The sequence below is a fragment of the Thalassophryne amazonica genome, chromosome 2 (assembly GCF_902500255.1).
Source record: "Thalassophryne amazonica chromosome 2, fThaAma1.1, whole genome shotgun sequence".
Taxonomy (NCBI): Eukaryota; Metazoa; Chordata; class Actinopteri; order Batrachoidiformes; family Batrachoididae; genus Thalassophryne; species Thalassophryne amazonica.
The window spans coordinates 57913304-57929635 of NC_047104.1; the positions used below are offsets into that span (position 1 = coordinate 57913304).

General features: G+C 39.1%; 1 protein-coding gene across 1 annotated transcript in view; it reads right to left on the reverse strand.

Moving 5' to 3' along the window:
- Positions 1 to 16332, reverse strand: part of si:dkey-205h23.2 (CUGBP Elav-like family member 4) — a 540050-nt gene that overhangs the window by 507561 nt on the left and 16157 nt on the right. The window contains exon 2 of the mRNA XM_034186416.1: positions 2947 to 3029. Within this exon, the coding sequence (XP_034042307.1) occupies positions 2947 to 3029 (83 nt within the window). The remainder of the gene's footprint in view (positions 1 to 2946; positions 3030 to 16332) is intronic.

A 16332-nucleotide genomic window follows, 5' to 3' on the forward strand; every position in this document is an offset into this window, starting at 1 on the left:
AATAATAAAGAATCCTTAAAAAAATTACTGGATCCGGATCATGTTCCGGATCATTACCAAAATTTTATGACTTCTAAGTTAGGCCCAGATACACCCCTGGTAAAAATTTCATTGAAATCCGTTGAGGATTTTTTGAGTAATCCTGCTAACACCCCAACCAACCAACCAATCAACCAACCAACAAACGGACGCAACCAAAAACATAACCCCCTTGGCGGACGTAATAATTTCAAAACTCCACTGAGTCTTTAATGAAGGAGGGGAGGGAATTGAACAAAGGTTGGAGAAAATGATCCACAAAGGCTGAAATCTTTTCTGTTAAAGAGCCCATGGGCAGATACAATCGGTCAGCCCGGTGGCATATCCGTATACTGTTTATGAATCTTAGGAAGGATGTACAATACAGGAGTTACTGGACAGTTCACCGTCATAAAAGAATGTTACAGTTCATTAATCTGATTAGTTTCTAACAGATGATCCAGAGTATTTTGAATTTTCCCTTTGAAATCTGCTGTTGGATTACACTGAAGTTTATTTTATAGAAAACCAGTATGATGGGCTTGACAAAGGGGTCCAGATTGAGCCGTAAGTTTGTAACTCCAGAGCCTACATACTGAGAGGGGTGACAAGTAGCGATATTAAGCCACTTTGTTTCCTATCTTCATCCACTGGACAACATGTTTACTGGGTTTGTGTATGGTAATTCATAGTCATACCTGTCTTATCATCACACCAATAGGGCTAAATAAAATCAAGAAAACGCATTCTGCAACTTTTTTATATAATATGATTTTATAAGGTGGGGTAAAACTGCATTTTTTGGTTTATTTTAATTTATTATTCATGATCCATTATTTATGGGTCCATTAATTTTATCAATAAAAAAAATTAATGGACCTGTTAATTTTATTTATTAATGGGTCCATTATTTAATGATCTAGACATGATATCAGATATCTGATATCATGTCTAGATCACCTGCTCCTATATCTGGTCCTATAACATGAAAACCTAAGAGGTCATCGCTGTGGTTATTTAATAATTATTTAACCTTAACAGCCATTTTAGGACAAAACTAAATAAAGCAAGTTATTTCTGTTGAAAAAGTACATAGCAGGTGTTTGACATGCATGTGCAGCAGAACAGCAGAAAAAAATGGAGCTCTTTATCCCCCCACCTTTCTAATGTGCTGATTCCAAAATGATATTTTTTGTACTATTAAAAATATATATTCCTGACCTGGCACATATGAGATTAAGTTTAAATTGGTTTGTATTTATTAGCTTGAACATGCACTTACCTCACAGAGACAGATTTGGCCATCGCTTTATTTTCTGATATTTTTCCCCTTTCTGTATCTGCAGCAAATGTCTACATTTTATATCCATTTTTAGATCAATTTTTACATCAATATGCACAACATGCAACAATTTTGAAGCTTTCTGAGAGTAAAATTTCCAGTGTGCATTAAATACAATGACAAGAGAGTCTGTATTGAGCTTCTCAGAATCCCTGAGAATGCAGAAAAAAACTACAGATTTTTACATTTTTTTTCTGGCAAGGAGCATGCTCACACACACAACCAACCAAGTCCTAGCAAACCCCCCCCCAAATGCCACCACCACCACCACCACCTGAAGCTAGATGCACCCCTGCTGAATCAGTATTGCACTGATTAAAATTATTTTTGGGTTACTGAAAAGATCAACCCAGAAACATTTGATAATAGAGCCCAGTTGCCCTTTACAACCAAAATCTGCTCTCTAACTTCAGTGCTAAGATCTGAGTTGTGGGTAACCGTTACTGTTTTTGACTGTTACCATGGTAACCCTTCATTTTCTGAGAGTGTGTTCTATTATAGGCTATTGAAACGTGTGTGATGCAAATAATTTGACACCAAAATTAAGACCGTATCAAGAGCTGTTCCAAACATATGGCATAAAGTGTCCAGAGGGAATCATCGGAGAGAAATGTTTGTTGGAGCTGGTTTATTTGTTTGTTTTCAGTGGGATGGTTTAGTTGGGTCTGGACACAGGTGCTGGTTTTGCAATTCCCAATTTCATTAACTACCCCCCACCACCAAATCTATTCTTCCTCACTGCTCCCCCCCAACTTTGTATCTGTCTTATCTCTATCTTTCCAACAGTAGCTCCATTTTTACCCCCTCCCTGTAGATTTCAATATTTCGAAACTCTAATCCAAGCTCCAATCTCTTCGAGGGTGTGTTAGAATGAGGAGAGATGGCAGAGGACGGTGAGCTGCCTGGGTGTTAGAGCAGCTTACAGTTCTTGGGGCATAATTCAATCACACCTCGCGAGAGCCGAATCCCACTCACACACATCCGAGTGCCGATAGACACCACCGGCTTACAATCATCCCAGATTGAGGGCCTCCCCCTGGGTGGGCTTAAGATCCTGCTGCTGGGCATGTTTTACCTGTCGTTTGAAGAGGCCGTTATATTAATTGAAAAAAGTTAGCTGCCCGCCAAAGGCAAACGATGGAAGATGAGGGAGGAAGAGGGGAGAAAATTAAAACAAAAACACCAGATGGTGATATACATGGTAAAAATGATTGTTTATACTTACTGTTTGATTATATGTGATAATGAGAGTGGGACTCCTCAAGGCAATTAGTCTCTGTGGCGGCCATAATGTGCGAGGACAGGGGAAGGACGGCACAGGCTGGTATAAAGAAGCTCTTATCAAATATCTCTGCTGGGGTGATTAGTGTAATAAGACACTGCAAGGTGAGATCGGCCACTGTCTTTTAGTATGTCTGCAAGTGAGTGAAAGTGCACGTGTGAACCAGAGTGCATATGAATGTATCTTTGTGAGTGTGTGTTTAATGTATGCGTCATATAATTTTGATATTTTCATATGTTCCCGGTGTAGCCAAGCTGCCCCAAGGACCATAAAATATGACAGAGGGCAGATCGAGGGCACTTACCCCTGGCAGAGTCTTCTGTTCATGGAGGGCGCTCTGGGCCTTCAGTGCAGACTCTCTGGCGCAGTATGTTAGAAAGGCACATCCTACAATATCAGACAGACAGCAGAAAGATAACTTGTTTCTGACAGATAGCACCTTAATAATCACACACACACACACACACACACACACACACACACACACACACACACACACACACACACACAGACACACACACACACACACGTACAGTGCATTTGGAAAGTATTCACAGTGCTTCAATTTTTCCACATTTTGTTAGGTTACAGTCTTATACAAAAATGGATGAAACATATTATTTTTCCTCAAAATTCTACACACAATACTCCATAATGACAATGTGTTTATTTATTTTTATTGTTTTAGATTTTTGCAAATTTCTAAAAAAAAAAATGGCAGCAGGTACTTTGTGATCATAGTTAAAAGAAGTATATATTGTTCTTGACAGTGTAAAGGTCCATAAAACATAAATACCCTAAACCTAAAAACTGTACTGTATTTTTGTAACATTGTTAGAATTTTCCAGCATTTATAACCAACAAAGTGCAATGACAGAAATATAAACTATAATGCAATCCTAAAATACCCTTGGCCATATGAGCATTGTAAAGTCCAAGACATATTCAGTGACTTGGAAATGTTCATGTTTCCATCCCCTGACTTGTCTGAAGAAAACTGGCAATAAAAAGAATTATTATTTACAGGTTTTATCAAATTTTAGAGATTTGCTTTCAGTTTGAGTTTGAGGAAGATGATTTTAGAAATTTGTATTCTTTATATTTTTTGTATTTCTTGTATTTGAAATGGCATAAAAATTGAAATGTTTCAAGTACCAAGTGTTCCAGTACTTTTGGAGGGCACAGTATCCTGACCTTATGATGAGTGCAAAATGAGTGTGGTATTACTGCTGTTTTGTTTAAGAATGTTTAATTTTCACTGTTGTTGCACTTTGTGTCAAATCATAGTCATATTGTATATCATATTGATATATCATATCATATATATATCATATTAAGATACAGTAATTTGGCCATATTGTCCAGCCCTACTGTCAAATAGCTGAAAACTTTGAATATTAATTTACATCTACATTTAAAAAAGTGCTTAAAGTGGGCTAAGAGGGCTGTAATTAGGGGGGTCTGTAGGGTGAAGGCCCCCCAGAAGCTGAAAGGCAAAAAAAGAAAAATGCTTTAAAAGGCAGGGAGTCTTGGGAGGGCTCAGCTGAAAGGTCTTAGCCATGCTCATACTCCCAAGAACCATTTTACTGAAAATTATATATTATACAATGTTACAGTATTGTTAACAATAAATTGGTTTGATACAAGAAGCTTCACAGAGCTTTACATTACAGACATTAAAACATAAAAATTGAACATCAAAACAATTTCCAATTCAAAACAAACAGTGGGTAGTTTAGCGGTCAGCACTGTTGCTTAACAGCGCAAGTGTCCTGGGTTCCCGCCTGCATGTTTCTTTATAGAGTTTGCATGATTCTCCATGTTCATGTGGGTTTCCTCTGGGTGCTTATTTTGAAGACATGCAGTTTTTTTGAATTGGAAACTTTAATTGTCTATATTTGGAAACTTTAACTGTCTATATTTGATCTTGCGATAGTCTGGTATCCTGTCCAGGGTGTACCCTGGCTCTCACCCTATGACTGCTGGGATAGGCTCCAGCCCCGCCATAACCCTTAAGTGGAGTAAGCAGGTATAGAAAATGAATGAAAAAGCAACAGACACAGGCAGCAATAAGGCAAAAATCAACATCCCAATTAAACATGATTACAGTAAGTTAAAATAAAACAATCTGCTAATTATAACTTCTATAAAAATGCAGTCTAGATTTAAATGCTTAACTCAACCTTTAGACTACTCCATAAGACTGGAGTGCAATAGGCAAAGGCTCTACTGCCTCATTGGTTTTTCATTTATTTAAATTTTTCTACCATACAAAATGTGACTGTGGCATTGCATTTGTAAGAATTTAATAAATATACTAAAATTATATTATGCTTGTAAAATATATATTCCCTCATGTGTGGCTCTAATACATTTCTAAAATAACCTTTCTGAGGAACATGTTCAAAGTTATTGGGGTTATGACCAATCAGCTTCTCTGTTTACTTGACAGTAAGGTTACAACACGAGTCAGTGAGCTAAATTAAAAGTGGGACGCATGACGCACAGTGGCCTTTAGAAAGTGCTGTTGAAATTAAAAAAAACAAAACAAAAGACACTAGGGCCGACACTGAAGGTAGACCCACCTAACAGCCCCACGTCCAGAAACAATGGAGCTAACATTAGCTCACATCTTAATTTACGCTTATCAGTTTCATGGACTCATGGAATCATCTTCTTAAAATGACCTGAAAGTTCAGCTACAATTTGCCAGAAGGTACATCTGAGATGCAAGCCTAGATATGAACTGTTTTGGTGAAAGAAAGTCCTCCTCTGTATCACTTCGTCATGAAGCTGTATAACTGGTGATACAAAATGCAAAACATCCACTATGCACAATTTCTCCAATCACAGCCACAGAAGCCCATAACTTCTTCTGGGTTGTCTGGTTGTCTTGGTGGCTTTCCTCACTCTTCTCCTTCTTGCACAGTTACTCAGTTTTTGAGAACTATATACTCTATGTAGATTCACCATGGAGTGCCATACTGTTCTTCATAACTGATGTAAACAAAGTCAAAGACATATTCAGTGATTTGGAAATGTTCATGTATCCATCCCCTGACTTGTCTGAAGACAACTGGCAATAAAACTGATTATTTACAGGTATTATACCAAAGGGGCCGATTACTTATGCAACCCATCATCTTGACTTTTATATTTTTAATTAATTTATATCAAGTTGTAGAGATTTGCTTTAAGTTTTAGTTTAAGGAAGATAATTTTAGAAATTTTTATATTGAGAAGCCTGATTTTACTTTTTGTATGTGAAATGGCAAAAACAAATTAAAATGCGTGACATACCAAGGGACTGAATACTTTTGCAAGGCACTGTACATACCATTTGGATCTTTGAACTTAACAAGTGCTATGGGTTGAAAAAACTGTTACGGCAGTTAGAAATTCCATTTTAAAAATATGCATTTTCGATAAACTTTAAAAACATTTACTTATCTGTTGTGTGTATGTTTCACAGTTTGCATGTTTTGTTTGTTGTTGTCTACTGATTTTGGTTTTACATGGTACTGCAAAATTTGGAACATAAATTAAGAAGAAAGCATAGAGCAGAAAAAGACAGAATAAGCAACATGTTTAAAAATGAATGGGTATACAGTTCAGTGTGAAGGGAGTGATTATGGAAAATGCTTAATCACCTCACATCAGGAGATCATAATATAATCGGCACACTGAATTTTGATGAAAGATCACTTTCATAATTATTGAACTGAGCACAGGAGGGAAAACTCAAATTGTGCATTTTTTTTTCTTTTTCCTTTTTTTTAAGCCGCCAAGTAATTAAGACCTCAGGTGATGAGCTGCTGCCTCGCACATCTCTGGAGACGCTTCTTAAACTTGCAAAATTTAACAAAACAGAACAAATGGGCTTTAATAAATAAGGCCTTAGTACAAAAAAGTGACAGCTTTCATTAAAGGGTGAGTAGCTGCTGTGGTTCGCGCTTGACAGAGCTGACAGTGGGTGACCCCATTCAGAAGAGGTTTTGCACTGTGCAGCATCATTTCCTATTACTATGTGTCACACCTGCTGCCAAGGAGTCCCTTGAGACGACACACACATATATATATGTATGTATATATATATATATATATATATATATATATATATATATATATATATATATATATATATATATATATATATATATATGACTGCAGTGCCATTGCTCCCTGAAAAATGAGTGACACACTTTGGCACCCAGCCAATCGTGTTCCCTTTCACGACAACCTTCATCCACCTCCACAACAAGGCAGTTAGTCAGGAGGAAAAATCACCACAATGACACTGATAAAACAGCATGCCACACAGCTAAACAAAAAAAGTTGGGGAGCCTGGGGAATTGCTCTTTATCCTGAGTGACATTACAAAACTGTGGAACGGTGAGCCAAGGGCTCCTGCAGGGCATATCCCAGCAAAGACTTCTGGGAGTTGTAGGCTACTGAGATGATCTTTCGTTCTACATGCCTGTCTTTAGCACCTTTGTGTAGTTTTTTTTTTTTTTTTTTTTTGCAAGATGGCTCATTGTGCTGTGAACAACTTAGTTTGCACCTGCAGGGGTAACAGGCTCCAAGCTATGCACAGAGGGGTTTAGGAAATTTTCCAGGTTAGTTATGCTGCATTTACACCGCTACACAGGAGCACACTTCAGACCCACGCATGGACTTTTTCTTATACTTGTGTACAGCTGTGTTGAGTTAAACAAATCATATGAGTTATCTATGTATAGCAGATGTATCAATTGTCAGTTTGGCAAAAGAATTTCAGGTTTGTGCATGGAGTTTTTGTAGTTTCCACGCTATGCTCACAGGGGTTTCTGTTGGTTTTTCAGCAGAGAATTACACAGTCAGTTTTCATTTTGCACAGCCAGATGTCGTTACAATGCAGTTGGTCATTTCTGCTACCTGCACAGATGTATCGGCCACTCAGACACAAAATAGTTGACACATTGACACTGAATGTTCATACAGCCACTCATTGCAATAAGAAGCAACCCTTTGTGCTTGCTCTGGGGGTTAAGGTTAGACCTTACTTGCGCAAAGCACCTTGAGGCACCTTTGTTGTGATTTGGCACTATATAAATGAAAATAAAATTGAAATTGAAAAATTGAAGCATGGCAAACTTCTATTTCTTTTCCATATGGATGTAAACATTCCATCACTCAAATTTGCATTGGTTGGAATACCAGGAGCCTCAACTGGCTCAAGGTACAGGCTCAATGCATCTTGTTATCCAATTTACACACTAAACACAGAATTATTTCAAAACCTGAGGACTGAGTGTACGACAACACATTCCCAGACCTTCATGAGCTGAGTAAGGGCAAGGCTAAGGTCGAGTGGGATACCTGCTCAGGAATGTTCAGCCCCGTAACGAGGACAGGTGAGAACTGCTTGGGCAGCTGAAGTGCATTGTAGCTCAGCCTGTTATGACACCAAACGTAGCCAGGTGTACGAGCAGCTTCAACACCTATACTGATACCTATACCACAGTAATCTCCAAAGGAAATATCTGTGTCATCCCCACTTTGCAGTGAGCTCATTATGTTTCAAGGTTGAGCAGATTTTCAGGTTTCAGAGTCTTGCTGAAGAACCCTTCCACACTCATCCAGTGTAGGATTAAACCCACTGACCCTTCAGTTTGTGGACATCCTGCTCTACCGCCTGAGCGACACCACCACACAAACTCAATGCATCGATTAGCCAACATATTGACAATTTTTTTTCCTGCAGCATTAGTGATTGCATTTAGCTTATACTCCTTCTGCAGCAGACTGTGAGATGACATCTTGCTAATATGGAAGTAACCTTTGAGAATATTAAAAAAAGAAAAAACAAAGAATAACGAAGACATTAAATCAGTTCCAGTACTACAAGATGTCCTGTTGATCCAAACAAAACTTCATTTGAAACAAGTAAAAAGAAAAAAAAAGTTTTTTTTGTTAGTTTTTTTTTTTTTTTTTCCATCTGGATGTTACCAACGTGCTTTGTCGATTGTTAAAATAACAGCCCTTGATATTAACAGTTTTCTGATTGACAACTAAAAAATTTCATTGGACATTCGACGTTGCCTGAATTGGAGAAGTCCGATTTTACCACAGTGTGAACAGTGGATTAAATGCAAAGTTTGACTGAAGTGTGATTTTGTGTCCTGGTGACTTGATTTTAAAGTGCCAACTGTGTTAATATTGATGCAGTTGTGGTAAAAATCAGTCTGCTCAAAGCCTGTTAAAAAAAAAAAAACACGCTTGCAGAGAGATGAGCTCCCGCTGTCATGTGCACACACAGCCTGTTTCCACCTCATCATCTGCATATACAGGCTCACCACTTCAGATCCAACTACACACACACACACACACACACACACACACACCACACACACACACACACACACACACACACACACACACACACACACACACACACACACACAATCTCTGATACAGTTAAGGACAAAGTGTCCGTCATCACTTCCCTGTGTAGCAATGAATCCAATGAATCTAAACGTATTCAACCAGAAAGAGTTTAAATAAAATTATTCTTGTCATCCTCTCACCAGACATCCTCCTCTTTTTTAAAAAAAAAAAGTTAGTTATAAACCGATCACTTTTGCTCATTTCACTCTTTCTTCTCATAATTTTGACAAAAGCTATTTCACTGATATTTTCCATGTTGCAGTTTATTCCAACAATTAAGCTTTTTTTTTTCATTCATTCATTTTCAGCCACATATCCGGGTCTGGGTCACAGCAGAGCAAGCAGCTCATTCCACACTTCCGTATCCTTGGTCGAGTCCTGTAACTCTTCCTAGGGGATCCCAAGGAGTTCTCAAGCCAGCTGGAAAATATAATCTCTCCAGCATGCCCTTACTCATTAATTTATTGTGGGCATCTTTATTACTGGCACGATATCTCATAATATTTAACTTGTTCTGATATTACTTCATAGCCTATAATACTAAGATGGATGTATGCTATGTGACTTGATTGCTCTTTTCAAATATTGAACTTTACTGTAAGAATCATGGCTTGCTATCATCCTTTTAATTGCTAAGTCAAGCTTTGGTAAAATAATTTGTCAAACTGTGCTTTTCTATTATTGCAACTGAATATTTAAGAAGAAAAGTACAACTTTGATACTTTTACTGCTGTGCTCATAATGGGCCTACCATTGGGGACAGATGAATATTATTTACTGGAATATCTCAACACATGTAACTTTGCTAATATACTCAGAATGCTGTGTTTCACAAATTTTCACAAATCTTCTCATGAAGTTGTCATAAAATGTCTTCAATTTATTGCTCTAAAATTCTGGAAAATGCATTTCACAATGTCGAGAACCCTTCAGCTTCCCCCCTATCCTGAGAGTTTACTTTTCCTCGGGTTTCTCTGTTAGTGAATCACATCTTTGATATACAGTACAACCACTAAGGGAGTGTGCAGTCGGTGGTATACCTTGGAAGCTAGAGTTTGCTGTGAAGATTTCATGTTGTTACGCAATATGAAATTTACGCAAGGAAGAACAATGTTTCTTAATCCGCTGACATGGGGCAAGTCAGGATAGCAACAGGGCAAGTGAGTCTCACATTCTACATGTTCTACAGGACAAGTCCCTAAAAGTAAATGTCTATGCCTGAAATCAGTTTGAAAACTTCCAGCCAGGCCTTTAATGTTCAGGCCAGCTGCTTAGTGTTCTCAATTTCCTCAGGGGAACAAGGAATCGGCAGAACTTTGTGAAAGCTTCATATCCAACAGTGCTGGCTCAGGGGACATGCTAAGCCCAAAGGAGGGCGTGATTGAGATGTGAACTGTGAAACAGATGATGATTCAGCTTTGGTGAACATCCGTAGAGGCGCAACAAGGGACATAACATGGGCAATCCAGCTGGCAGCAGCATTGGGCTGTCAGTTTAAAATTCTAAATGAACTAATGGATGAATCCGATTACCGTGATTTTTTCACATTCATAGGCAGCTCTAGGATGACAGAGAGCTGCACACTCCCCAAAAGATATCAGCAGCCCCATCAAAACATTCACATTTATCAACAAAAATTATATATTATCAGACAAATTTTCTGTCTGCAGTGCACAACATACAACATTAAGTAAAAGTACATTTGGAGCATGTCAAACTCCAATTTCCTATTACCAGCATGCATAATCTGAGCAGAAAGTAAGGTACAAGATACAAAGGGGTTGCATTTAGTCACAGGTGTGTTTTGGGCAAAATTTGCAATAAACAAATCAGATTATCATCTGACATCCTCGGAACCAAACACACTACTATGTCAACGGGAGAGTGTAGTGAGGTTTTCAGGCAAGTTAATGGATTTGCACACAACATCAAACCATGCAAGTGGAAAACACCCGCCAAAGCTCCCTGAGGTGAAGCACTGTTGCACTTTCAGTTTTGTTGTGTAAACTACACTCAACAAAAATATAAACGCAACACTTCTGGTTTTGCTCCCATTTTGTATGAGATGAACTCAAAGATCTAAAACTTTTTCCACATACACAATATCACCATTTCCCTCAAATATTTTTCACAAACCAGTCTAAATCTGTGATAGTGAGCACTTCTCCTTTGCTGAGATAATCCATCCCACCTCACAGGTGTGCCATATCAAGATGCTGATTAGACACCATGATTAGTGCACAGGTGTGCCTTAGACTGTCCACAATAAAAGCCACTCTGAAAGGTGCAGTTTTGTTTTATTGGGGGGATACCAGTCAGTATCTGGTGTGACCACCATTTGCCTCATGCAGTGCAACACACATCTCCTTCGCATAGAGTTGATCACGTTGTCAATTGTGGCCTGTGGAATGTTGGTCCACTCCTCTTCAATGGCTGTGCGAAGTTGCTGGATATTGGCAGGAACTGGTACATGCTGTCGTATACGCCGGTCCAGAGCATCCCAAACATGCTCAATGGGTGACATGTCCGGTGAGTATGCCGGCCATGCAAGAACTGGGACATTTTCAGCTTCCAAGAATTGTGTACAGATACTTGCAACATGGGGCCGTGCATTATCCTGCTGCAACTTGAGGTAATGTACTTGGATGGCACAACAATGGGCCTCAGGATCTCGTCACGGTATCTCTGTGCATTCAAAATGCCATCAATAAAATGCACCTGTGTTCTTCGTCCATAACAGACGCCTGCCCATACCATAACCCCACCGCCACCATGGGCCACTCGATCCACAACATTGACATCAGAAAACCGCTCACCCACACGACGCCACACACGCTGTCTGCCATCTGCCCTGAACAGTGTGAACCGGGATTCATCCGTGAAGAGAACACCTCTCCAACGTGCCAAACGCCAGCGAATGTGAGCATTTGCCCACTCAAGTCGGTTACGACGACGAACTGGAGTCAGGTCGAGACCCTGATGAGGACGACGAGCATGCAGATGAGCTTCACTGAGACGGTTTCTGACAGTTTGTGCAGAAATTCTTTGGTTATGCAAACCGATTGTTTCAGCAGCTGTCCGAGTGGCGGGTCTCAGACGATCTTGGAGGTGAACATGCTGGATGTGGAGGTCCTGGGCTGGTGTGGGTACACGTGGTCTGCGGTTGTGAGGCTGGTTGGATGTACTGCCAAATTCTCTGAAACGCCTTTGGAGACGGCTTATGGCAGAGAAATGAACATTCAATACACGAGCAACAGCTCTGGTTGACATTCCTGCTGTCAGCATGCCAATTGCACGCTCCCTCAAATCTTGCGACATCTGTGGCATTGTGCTGTGTGATAAAACTGCACCTTTCAGAATGGCCTTTTATTGTGGGCAGTCTAAGGCACACCTGTGCACTAATCATGGAGTCTAATCAGCATCTTGATATGGTACACCTGTGAGGTGGGATGGATTATCTCAGCAAAGGAGAAGTGCTCACTATCACAGATTTAGACTGGTTTGTGAACAATATTTGAGGGAAATGGTGATATTGTGTATGTGGAAAAACTTTTAGATCTTTGAGTTCATCTCATACAAAATGGCAGCAAAACCAAAAGTGTTGCGTTAATATTTTTGTTGAGTGTAGAAGATTTTCTATGTATCGTGATGCCAACCTTGAAAATGAAAACTGCCTTTGCTGAAAACCAGCAGCTGTGATCATCAAATGAGCAAGTTCAAACCACTCACATAGCCCAATATATATTTTGCCATTAACCAGTATATTAAAAAAATAATAATGGATTGTTTGTCAACTAAAACCTCCATGCAGTAAGCTGAACCTGGTAAAAATGTAGTCTCAAGTGCCCAGCCCTTTCTTTATCACTTCGCCCTCTAAAAAGAGGGTCTGGATGTTGCTCGTTGAGATGCAGTAATGACACTGGCTTGCTTTAATCTGACTGTCCATTGGCTGAGTCATTACACAAGCAGGGGAACACTGAAGGAGAACATTTTGGTTAATGATAAATCAAGACACCTTCATCAAGCATCATACAATTTTAAAAAAACCCTCAAAGGCATCTGTGCTGTCAGAAGGGTGACTGCAATTATTATTAAACAGTTGGCATTATTACAACCTGTATATAACAGTTACTTAAAAATTACTTTAAAATGAATGTTTACAAATGTACTAGAAAGTGTGACACTTCACCACTAAATGAGCACACTGACACTGAGCCCCACAATTACAAAACCCTTTAGAGCCGCCACTGCTCACACTGATAACTTTAAACACAGAGAACTATTATTTGAAACTTATTAGTCCAAACAACTTGTTTGATGCACAGAAGGATTTGACAATTTGCTGCCATTTAAAGATGATATAACCTCAGTAACAAAAGGAGACGTGGAAGGGAATTTTTTTTTTTTTTTTTGTTATTTCAACAGAAAGACTGTCAGCTTCATGTGATGCAGCAGTTAAGTGGAGTATAAAATAATACTTTAACAATCAAAGAAAATTGACGACCATATAATTTCAGCGAGAAGCAAAACCTCATCAAATAATATAAAAAGCAAATCATAAGAGATGGAACAGATTCTGCGACCCGCTTCAAAAATATAAATTGTACAAAATACCTTCTGTGGATGTGTTTTGAGTAATTACTTATAGAATTCTGGAGCTATAGCGCTGTGATGGAGCATTTAACTGCAGATCAAAAGGTCTTCAGCTCAAATTGAGATGCAAATAAAATTAACTGTTCTTTCTTTAGCCAGCCTGGCAGCGCAAGCAGAATATAACACAAGTTCATGTATTTTCTTCCAAAACAGAAGGTCCCTGGTTTATGACCAACCATGCTTCATTCAGCATGTATACTTGTACATCTGGAGTTGCATCAGGAAAGGCATCTGGCATAAAACATCTACCAAATCAACATGTGGATCCATAGCACATATTCTAGCTTGACCCTGAGGAAAAATGTGAGAAGCAAAAAAAGAATAAATAAATAAATAAAATTCCTTAATAATTTTTTCCAACTTTAAAGCTTTTTTCTAACAACTATGTTTACAACCATAAATCAGAAAAAGTTGGGACAATGTCAAAAATGCTAATTTGTTAACCCCCCATCACCCAATTTATTGTGGGCAGTCTAAGGCACACCTGTGCACTAATCATGGTGTCTAATCAGCATCTTGGTATGGCACACCTGTGAGGTGGGATGGATTATCTCAACAAAGGAGAAGTGCTCACTATCAGAGATTTAGACTGGTTTGTGAACAATATTTGAGGGAAATGGTGATATTGTGTATGTGGAAAAAGTTTTAGATCTTTGAGTTCATCTCATACAAAATGGGAGCAAAACCAAAAGTGTTGCATTTATATTTTTGTTGAGTGTATTTCATCTTTTGTGTGGTCAACTTAATTTTATTTCATAATATAGACCTGCAACACCTTCCAAATTTATTCTAAATATAAAGATTAAATCTGAGTATGTCTTGGACTTCATGCACATCAATGATTATGTAACATTAACAGTATGGTCACACTATGGTAAATGTGTTATTCGGCAGTTCACAAAAAATGGGTGAACATGTTGGGAGGAGACGAGTGAGGGAAGCCACCAACACACCCATGACAGCTCTGAAATATTTATAGACCTCTGTGGATGTGAGAAACTGGGAATGGTACAATATTTTCCTGTTGCATCCCCGTCCTCATGTTGGAGTGGAGTAGAGAAGGATTGTAAAACCAGAAGACAGATCAAATTTAGCCTCAGGTTTCCCATTTGAATTCTGACAAACTGCAGCTGACATTTTACATGATATTTTTGAGAAATTCTTCCTCTGTACCACTTCATCATGTAGTTGTAGTAAGTGATTCAACAAAGAAAAGTTGCAATATGCACAGTTTCAACTATCACAACCACAGAAACCTACAACTCCTTCAGAGTTGTCTGGGTGTCTTCCCTCACTGGCCCTCTTCCAGCATGGTCACTCAATTTTTGAGAACAGCCTACTTGACACACAGTACCATACTGTTTGCACTTATTAATGATAGATGTAAATGAAGTACAACATATTCAGTGTCTTGGAAATGTTCATGTGTCCATCCCCAGACTTGTCCAAAGAAAATGGGCTGTAAAAGTAATGATTTAAACCTCATATCTGGAATAAACTGTCCCCATCCCACCTTTTTTGGAAGGCCTTAAATGCAGGGAAGAATGTATATTAGTAAGTCCCTTCGGCTGCTTCCTTGTTTGCACTCGGGGTCGCCACAGCAAATCCAAGTTGGATCTGCATGTTGAATTGGCAGAATGTATATTAACAAATGAAATTAAGTTGACCATACAAAACATTAAATATCTTGAGTTCATACTGTCTATAGTGAAATAGAAGAAAAAATAAATGTAAGGATCACTGAGTTTTTCTGTTTGTTTGTTTTTTGGGGAGGAGGGGACAGTTCATTTTCCATATCATCCTATTTATTTATTTATTTATTTAGAGTTGTAAAATAAGGGTTAGAATGCATCAAAGAATGAATCAGTTATGTGTGTTTCTTTGGGAATCAGGTCATTGTGATTTACAAGGAAACTTCAGGACAAATCTGTATAAAATTTCAATACATTAGCAGAGAATTCATTAATGACTCAGCCACATGGGGTGTGTAGCCAGTACATTCTGAGTGCCGGTCCCAAGCCTGGATAAGTGAAGAGGGTAGAAGGAGGCAGGGCAAAAACCTTACAGTTTGTCAAATCTCAGCCACATGGGGTGTGCGGCCAGTACACTCTGAGTGCCAGTCCCAAGCCCAGATAAATGAATAGGGTTGCATCAGGAAGGGCATCTAGCATAAAACAAGCCAGTATAACCATGCAGAGTGCAAATTGAATTTCCATACTGAATCCGTCGAGGCCCGGGTTAACAACGATGGCCACCGTTGCTGTTGCCCAACAGGGTGTTGGCGGCGGAAACTGGGCTAATGCTGGTTGAAGAAGAGGAAGAGAACATGTCCACAGACAGGAGAAGAAGATGAAAACTAGAAGGGTGGAAGTGAGAGTCGGGACTTTGAATGTTGGTTGTGTGACTGGTAAAGGGAGAGAACTGGCTGATATAATGGAGAAGAGAAAGGTAGACATATTATGTGTGCATCAGTTGGGAGGAAAGTAAGGCCAGGAGCATAGGGTTCAAGTTGTTGTGGCCAAGTGCTTAGTGCACTTGGTTTTAGCGTGGAAGGTTCCCGGCTCACACCCCATCCCTGCCACATTTCTCCATGTAATGTGGAGTTGTGTCA